The 9,092-nt window shown below is 56.6% G+C and overlaps 1 protein-coding gene across 1 annotated transcript in view; it reads left to right on the forward strand.

Annotated features, from left to right (window-relative positions):
* Positions 1–4,445: 4,445 nt before the first annotated feature.
* The window catches only part of RADIL (Rap associating with DIL domain), a 42,196-nt gene continuing 37,549 nt past the window's right edge, over positions 4,446–9,092 (forward strand). The window contains exon 1 of the mRNA XM_042781151.1: positions 4,446–4,980. Coding sequence (XP_042637085.1) covers positions 4,446–4,980 — 535 coding nt within the window. The remainder of the gene's footprint in view (positions 4,981–9,092) is intronic.

Here is a 9,092-nt window from a genome sequence, read left to right on the forward strand (position 1 = left end):
GACGAGTCTGCGGATCCGGGTACCGAGGGCCGGCTTTCCGGTTGCCATGGGAACCGGCCGGGGCCGCGGGGCGGCTTGGGGAATCGGGAGGCACCCGGCGCTGCCCTGGGGGCGGCACTCGAATGCCACGAGGGTGGGCTGTGACCTCTGGAGCCTGGTCATTGGTCAGGGCCTTCCCGCCTCCCCGAACCTCAGGGAACTCCCCGGGCCTCAGTTTACCCGTCAGAGGGGGCGGTCCCACGCTTGGGAGTATGCCCCCCGCCCACAGCTCGCCGTGTTTTCTCTGTTCCTCCCTCCGCCTGCGAGCCCAAAGCATTGTTTCCCAGCTATTTGGGGACCACCCCAGCCCCTCGAAACACCGTGCATCCGAGGAGAGGCTGGTGGCCTGCAGCTGTGGAGATTCCAGCCCCCCTCGGGAACCCTCGGGAGAAAGTGGCTTCTGTCCCAGGAGGAACCCGTCGGTGAGCTGCAGACGTGGCCAGCGAACCTCTGTCACCGTCAAGTGTTTGATTAGCCTGAATTGCAGAGACTGCTCCGAGTGGCCCGAGTTTACGGGTGTCCCCAGCTCTCCGCAGCCACCTCTTGTGCATTCCACAGCAGCAGAACTGCCTGGGGACGGGCCAGTGTAATCCCAGGAGGGGAGCAGGGCAACCCTCTCCCAAGAGGCTGTCACACCAGAATGACAGCGGCTCCGCAGAAGAAAAGACCTGTGATCTGCTTCCGTGAAGATGACAGCCTTAGAAACCCTATGGGGCAGTTCTCTGTCACAGGGGGTCCCCAGGAGTGACATTATTTTTGTATTTAAAAGCAGCCCTCTTGCAAGGCGCCCTGGTGGTGCAGTGGTTAAAGCGCTTGGCACATTGAACTCACTAGCCACCCCACCAGAGAAAGATGAGGCAGTCTACTTCCATAAAGACTGGCAGCCTTGGAAACCCTATGGGACAGTTCCACTCTGTCCTCCAGGCAGGCTAGGAGTCAGAACGGACTTGGTGGCGCCGGGTTTGGCTTGGTTTTTGCTCTGGCCGGAGTTGCAAAGATCAGGGGAGCTCCAGACGGGTGAGGCCTGTCACGAATCTGACTGGTGGGAAGGATAATGGCCTCCAGGTTGCGATGCTGGAACTGTCGCGTCCCTCCACCCACTCTGTCAGCCCTGCTCTGCCCTCTTGCGCCACACCCACTGGTGTGACTGGAGCCTGTTTTGCGTCAGACACTGGACTCTTCCTTACAAACAAGAGAAAAACATTCCTTTCGAGCAAAACAGTGTGTCACACACCCCAGTTCTCTGGGCCCCAAGTGTTTGTGAGAGAAGAGAGGAGAAGGCAGGCCACGTGTCCAAAAACCCGGCCACTCAGGGGGACTCTCCTGTCCTGCTCTTGCCCTTCTAGAAAGTGATTCCATGGTGTTTTGACAAATAGCCTGCATTGTAAAAAAGAGAGAGAAAACTCATTTTCTTCAAGTCAGTTCCAACCCGTGGTGACCCCTGGAACAGAGTAGAACCACTTCACAGTGTTTTCTTGACTGTAATCTTTATGGAAGCAAATGGCCAGACCTTTCTCCCATGATGCCACTGGGTGAGTTTGAACCACCAACCTTTGGGTTAATAGCAAAGGGTAAACCATTTGCAACACCCAGGGACAGAGGCTGCACCATGTGGTCTGTCATTAGGAAGGTAGGCAGGTGTGGACAAGTGGCTGCTGTCAGAGCCACCCTCCTAATTGGCTGCAGTGTCACCTGACCTCAAGGAGCTAAAAGCTTTCTGCAAAGCCCAGAACAGCTAGAAGGTCTGTCAGCAGGGTTTCCTTGGGTTTAAGAAATGCTTTGGGAAGGAGTGTACCCTGTTCTCTTTACATGTTCACCCCTCTTTTCATGATGTCAGTCACTTGGCTTTCATCCTGGAACCCAACACAGACTGCTGGCCGGGAGGAGTCTGGTGGAGGAGGCGAGTGTGCCAGGAGGTGAAAGCCCCAGGGCCTTTGCACGGCCCCTTCCCCAGCCCTGGAAGAGGACCCAGCAGCTCTGTATTTGTAACTTCCTATTAAAGCAGAATTGTGTAAGTCCCTGGGTGGCCCAAACAGTTAAGTGCTTGGCTCCTAAAAAGCGGTTGAAGGTTTGAGTCCACCCGGAGGCACCTTGGAAGAAAGACCTGGCAATGTTTCCGAAAAATCAGCCATGAAAGACTCTCGGGAGCGCGGTTCTGTCCTGACACACGTGGGGTGGCTATGAGTTGGGTTGCTATATAAGTGTCACAAATCTTCACAAAACCTGCATCCACCTGTTGGGGCAAGATGCCCGTTCACTTTGCCATTGTGTCTGAGAGTTCCTGTGTGACACCACTGTTTCCCTGATAGTCAGTTTCCTCAGTTCTCAGCATCATGTTTAAATTCACACTCAGACACCTTCTAAAGGTGAAGGCTTCGTGCATCATGCACTGCCTTGCCTGGGGAACCCTGTCAGGGCCGCACATGACGGGAATGTGAAAACCAGCGAATGGGAGGGCTTATGAGGGCAGGGCCTCAGAGCTTGTCTGGGCCCAGGAAGTTTTGAAGCAAGAAATGTTGTGAGAGTCGTGTTGGAGACCTGGGAAGCGGGACATGGCTTCCCGGGATGCTCAGTACCTGGCTTGAGAGGCTGCTCTCGGACTCGAGATGCTCCCTGAAAACTGACCACAGGGCTCCTCCTGGCGTCGGGTGACACAGAGCTGTGGGGTGGCATGCTGGGGCAGAGCACATGTTAGTCACAGGAGTGCCGTGTGGAGACACTGTGGGTGGCACACTGATGCTACGTGTTTGTCACGTGAGTGCCGTGTGGTGACACTCTTGTAACTCTGGGTCTTTGCCCAGTTTGTGAGGAGGGTGAGAGCCAGCGTTCAGGTTTCTCAGGAGGGGACAAGGACACTTTAACACATTCCTCAGATGAGAAGCATCAAGGCCTCTGAGTTATTTACTCCTGTCTAGGTTTTACTCAGTGACTCCAGGGAAAACCTGCGATCATTTTGTTTACAGCCAATACTAGAGCATCTGTGACTCTTTATAAGTCAGGCCTTCAGAAAGCCAAGACCTTGTAGAAGGCTTTGCAGTTGTACACAGTGGCAGTGGGCTACAGGAACCGATGTGTCACCACACCCCACACCCGCCCCACATAGGGCAGATGGCAGGGTCCAGAACCCAGCCTTTGGTGTAGGCTGTGATGAGTTCAAGGTCCTGTGAGATTGTATGGTACTTGTGCACCCAGGTGAGTTGGAGGCCACAACTGGAGCCCGGTGGACAGCTGGGAGAAACACGCTCAGTGTCACCTTCAAGATCACTTCCCTGTTAGTCCCCTCAGGATCAGCAGGTGCCCTTCTTTTGGGGGCACCCTTGTCACGCAGACACCTCCACTTCCTGAAGCCTTGTCTGTGGCCTGTAGAACTGGGTGAGCCCAGCTGAGGCATATACTCACTGACTTCAGCCCTGTTGAGGTGACATCAGTCAGGCAGCAGGTCCTGGGTCGCTGCTTCCAGAACCTTCTAGGAAGTAAGCTGTTCTCTTTGGTCTGTGACGCGGTCTCTCAACATCCGGCTGTGTAAGGAGCCTGTCGGCTGCCTCTGCTGTGCCCTTGACACCTCAGGTCTGTGAGGGAGGCTGGTAAGTAGTCTGGAGAAGTCTAAGCTGCTTGGAGCACTAAGCGCACGGGGGCTTATGGCATGTCACGGCTCCCCGGGGCGGTCTGCTGGTTCCCCCAGCCGTTGGCCTCGCTCTGGCCAGGAGGGGCCTCCACCCCAGGCCTGGCAGTGGGTGGAATGCACGCATTCCAGGCGTGCTTCCCGCTCTGCGGGCCCTTTGTATGCACCGTGCTTGTCTGACACTCGGACAAGCGTCCCCTTCAAGCCAGGATGAAGTCTTTCTCCTGCTCATCGACGAGTAGCATTTCGGGGTTTGGGTCTTGCGTGTCTGGTCGCTCATTGCTCAGTGGACGGACAGCCGCTCTGAGGTGTAGCCTCTCTTCTAGGCTCCACTTTTGCTGGTGATCGACCTCCACGTTCTAGAAGGTGGTGTGGAGAGGCTGAATCTGCGGAGGGAGGGGCTCTGCCTCCCATGCTTGTCACCTTTGATGGAGCCAGTCCTGTCAAAGCTTGGGTGCCTGCGATGTGTGGCACGTGGCACCGAGCTCTTCGTGGAAGCCTGAGCCCACAGCACAGTGCGTCTCGCCTTCTGTGCCCCATGTGCCTCTGCTGGTGGAAACCTTCCCGTCTCCTGCTGCCTTGCAGGCTTGGGCACACCCTCTACCCCGGGGGTGCAGTTGGCTGTGGCCGGCCCCAAATGACCTGGAGCCCACCAGGACCCTGGGGCCTTATTTGATCACGATGCATTATGGTGGCCGACTCACCCTCTTCCTGTTCCTCCCAGGATGTGGTCTGTCTCCTTGAGCTGAAGCCGGCAGCCCTGGCCCATGAAGACAGCCCCACCATGTTCTATGGGACGCACTTCATCATGTCTCCGCCCACCAAGAGCAAGCTGAAGCGGCAGAGCCAGCTGCTGTCCGGTATGCTGTCACGGACGCTCAGCTACAAGCACCGCGACCTGGGGTCCCCCCTCTCCGGCCCGGGCGCCATCGACGACCCTGCCGAGCTATCTACCCAGCTCTCCGCCCCAGGCGTCCTGAAGGTGTTTGGGGACAGCGTCTGCACAGGCACCCACTACAAGAGCGTCTTGGCCACGGCCTCCTCCAGCGCCCGGGAGCTGGTGAAGGCAGCGTTGGAGCGCTACGCCTTGAAGCCCGAGTGTGCCAGCCAGTATGTGCTCTGTGACGCGGTGGGGCGGGCTGGCGGTGCTGGACATCGCTGGCAGGCCGAGTGCTTCCGTGTGTTTGGGGACAACGAGAAGCCCCTCCTGATCCAGGAGCTCTGGAAACCCCGGGAAGGCCTATCCCGGAGGTTTGAGCTGCGGAAGAGGTCAGACGTGGAAGAGCTGGCCTCCAGGGACGTGGACACCATGACAGCAGGTGAGTGGGTGCAGAGTGGTCATGGGGCCATGGGTGCTGTCATTGCTGGTGAGGGGGTATGGGGTGGTCACAGGGATATGGACACCATCACGGCAGGTGAGAGGTGTGGGGTGGGCATGGAGACCTGGACACTGTCACAGCAAGGAAGGGGTGAGGGGTGGGCACGGGGACCTGGACGCCATCATGGCAGGACGGGGTGTGGTGTGGGCACACTGATCGGGGCACAGGCCCATGCAGGGGAGGGGTGTGGAGCCTTTGTCCTGTCCCCTGAAGGCTTTCTCAGAAAGCCACTGTTACCACCTTTACTGTCTGGGAAGTGGCAAGGGCACACCTGTGGCTTGTCCTGGCCCCAGGACATTGGCAGGCGTTTCTTGGCGGCTGCTACACTAAGGCCCTGGGTTATGAACACCCAACTTCAGGACCCGCTCCTGCTTGCCCTTCGATGTTACGTAAGTTTGCCCTCACTTTGAACCCACTGAATCAACCCTGTGGGAACACATTCTCCCTCACAGCCACCTCACTTGCTGCAGGAGCAGCTTTTAAATGTGGGAAAGGTTTCCAGCCGTTTCTAGCTCTAAAGTCAGGCCAAATAAGAACCGTGTACTGTTCTAAGTGACCTATGAACACTATGTAGATGGTTCAGAACGGCTCTCGTTTTGTAATCTGGGGACTGCCTGTACTGTGTTCCTGTCAAGGTGCCTCCAGGAGACTTGAACCCTCAGTCTTTCGGCAGCACCGAGGACGGTGACCTTTGTAGCACCCGAGACTCTGTTAGATTCTTGCAGAATTTAGGCCAGATTCATCCTTTTGATCGGTCGGGTCCAGCACTTTGGCCACCATCCTGTGGTGTGCAGACGCCTGTGCACTCCAGCTTTAACGGAGGGCACCAGACGCCAGACAATGGCCTTGCTGCCTGAGACAACGTGGGGACTTCAGAGCAGTGAGGGGAGAAAGTAGTGAAGGTCACAGAGGAGGCCTGTGTGGCTGGAACATACACGATTGCGCAGGGTAGCTTTGCCACAGTCCGCAGAGGAGACTGGATGCATCTAGGGGTGCAGTGGGGAGCATGTCTGGGGATGCAGTGAGGGCAGGTCTGGGGGTGCCGTGGGGGTAGCTGGAAGCAGTCCTTGAGGAGGGCGAGTTCATGTCCCATCTGAGGACAGAGCTGCAGGGAAGGCCTCAAATGCTGTGCCGGCCGCCCCGCTCTCTGGGGTGCGCCAGTTATTAACCTGGTGGGAAGACTCCATTATCCCACTGGGTATGCACCACGACACACCCCTTCGTCAAGTACCAAGAGATTCTCAAATATATGCAGGTCATGCTTGACTTTTTCAGTTTTCTGTGAACTGTGATCCCTCTACAAAGAAAATGAACTTGGCCCGTGTTGTCTGGCAATGACGAGGCTGTTCAGTGCCTGATGCGACCCGTTGCTTGAGTTCATGGGGCTTCCGGGTTGCGGGGCTGCATCCTCCCTGACCTGGGTGTGCACACCTCTGAGGTCTGGGGGTACACGTTTGTCCAGGGTGACGCTCTCCTGGTACCTTCTGTGGGTGAAGACAAGCGGAGACAGAGTGGTTGGCCTCACAGGCCTGAGCTGCCTGCCCCTGGGACAGGATCGTGGTATCACAGCTCTGGGGGCACCAGGCTAGGAGAATGCAGCCTGGAGGCCCTGTGTTACTGTCAGCAATTTATGTCACCTCCTTGGGCCTCAGTTTCCTTGTCAAGAGGATGGGAATACTAATGTCTGCCTCACAGAGCCATGTGAGGGTCAGGGTGTTGGTGTGTGTGTGAGACAGAGACATGGACAGACAAGCACTCAGCCCTCCCCTGGCCATGGAAGACAGGACACACTCAGTGAGTTACAGCTGTTTACTGATTGTTACTGTTACAATTAGTAACATGACCTTGCATGGCTGTCACCAGTGAAGGCCTAGGGGTGGGGGTGTGGGAGCGGTCTCCTGGGGGAGGCATCTTCTGTCATTGCCATTGTTCGGAGACACTGGCTCATGGTGATGACGACAAGCAGGCCAACTTGGCGTGGATTTTGTTCTCACTTTGCTTGCACCCTGGGGACCCCTCCCCCACATGCTCCTGCACCCAGGGCTTTGCTGTTCTCTGTCCCGGCTGCTCATGAGCCTAAGCACTTTTGTCGCAGCCACATCTCCTTCTGTGAGACCTCGGAGAGGTCAGGAAAGCCCACTAGGGGCGTGTGGGGCTGGTGACTGAAGCCTGTCTTCTGTGCAGAGACAAAGCCTCCCTGAGACAAGACGCAGACCAGGCCCTTCTGCCTGTGTTTTCTTTGCTGTGTAGATGGTGAGGCCGGTGGGTCAGGGTGAGGGGCTGCGGGGGCATCTGTCAGCACACTTCCTGGACATGTCCTGAGGTGACTGTGCTCCCTGTCGGGCAGCACGCCGTACCTGGGTGAGGTGGGCAAGCGGGTGCTGTTCCTGCTGCGTATAGGGCAGTAGGGCAGACACCACGTGGCAGGAAGCTGGAGTCAGCTTTGTGACCCTGGCTCCTTTTAGAGCCATCTCTAGGTGAGCTGAGGCAAGAGGGGCACTCTGTCCCTCTGGCCTATTTAAGCAGAGGTAGCTTTCCAGACCTTTCAAAGTCGACCGACCTGACTAGTTTACGCCTGACTGGAGGCAGCTTGTGTTACTGCCCAGAGCGGCTCTGGGCCCCAGGGAACTGGCTGCCTTGTGGCCTTCTCCTCTTGGTGCGGGCTGGAGCCTCCTGTCCTCCTGTGGCCATGCGGTGACCCTCAGTGATGGCGAAGCAGCCTGGACGGGCAGTCCCAGCACACGTGACACCTTTGCTCATGACAGCACTTCCTGCATGACTTGGGGCTGTGCTCGGCCCTGAGAACCGGCTGGTCGAGCTGGACTCCGCTCTCAGGCTGGGTCAGCCGAGGAGGGTGCCGGAATCAGACTCCTCGGCTCCTAGGGTTGGCTCAGAACCGACACTCAGCAGGCAGAGGCCCAGTCCGACTCGAAACCCAGAGCCTCCAGTGAGAGGCTTCCTCTGGTTCTTCGGATGCTGCGTGGCTGCAGACCCCACTGTGCCAGCACGCGCACACTCCCACACTCCAACACACCCACACACTCTCACCCACACACTCGCGCACACCCACACACTCATACTCTCACACACTCACACTCTCACATACTCATACACTCACACACTCTCATTCACACTCACATACTCATACACTCACACTCACTCTCGCACACTCACTCTCACACTCGCACACTCCCGCACACTCACTCTTGCACACTCACACACTCACGCTACACTTGGAATCAGCCTCTGTGTGCAAGGATCTGCTATAGCCCTTTTCTGGGTGTGGGGTGACCGCACACCTCTAACACCCTGCTTGTCAGGTTTTCTCCCTCTGTCTTTGAATGACAGAAGTGGAAGGGGCCAAGGGACAGTTAAGGCTGCCTCACCGAGAGCTGTCTCAGGCCTTGTACCCCAGGCCTCTGTGTTCCTCCCTCTTCTCCAACTCAGGTGGGACAGTGGAGAGAGACACGGAGTCTCCAGTCTCCTCTCGGTGCTGTGAGCTTGTTTTAGGTCAAGTTCAAAATAATGACTAGAAAGTCAGCTGTAGCTCAGAGAGAAATTTAATAAGAGGATGGTAACCTTGCCAGGTGGAGACACATGGGGCCAGAGGCAATGCCATGGGTGTCTCCCGAGCCTTACAGGTGAAGGGTTTTTGTAATTGTTTTAAGGCTGTGGCGTACATGATTTCAAAAGACCTTATGCAGGCAGGTTACTCATAAAACCTTGAACCTTTTGCAAAAGTCAGGAAGTGGAACAAGGCTGCGACAAATTCCTAACAATAACCCTCAGCTCCTTCAGGCTAGATGTGTGCGTGGTCTCTTTCTAAGATGGAGTCTGTGTATTCCAAAATGGATGCCGCGACTTCTGCACAGGTGTATTCTGCTGTTTCCTCTTGGTTTGAGTCTGGGTCTTGTCTTAGATCAGCATCTTAGTTCATCAGGTGGTAAAGGAGGGCAGGGTGCGCAGGCTCCAAAACTGGTTAACGCTGACCACAGGTAGTGGGCTGGAAGACGTCTCAGGAATGGCCTGTTACCCGGAGATGCCATCTGAGC

This window comes from Orycteropus afer, unplaced genomic scaffold (genome assembly GCF_000298275.1).
Source record: "Orycteropus afer afer isolate SDZICR_OR568_19922 unplaced genomic scaffold, OryAfe1.0 scaffold00006, whole genome shotgun sequence".
Taxonomy (NCBI): Eukaryota; Metazoa; Chordata; class Mammalia; order Tubulidentata; family Orycteropodidae; genus Orycteropus; species Orycteropus afer.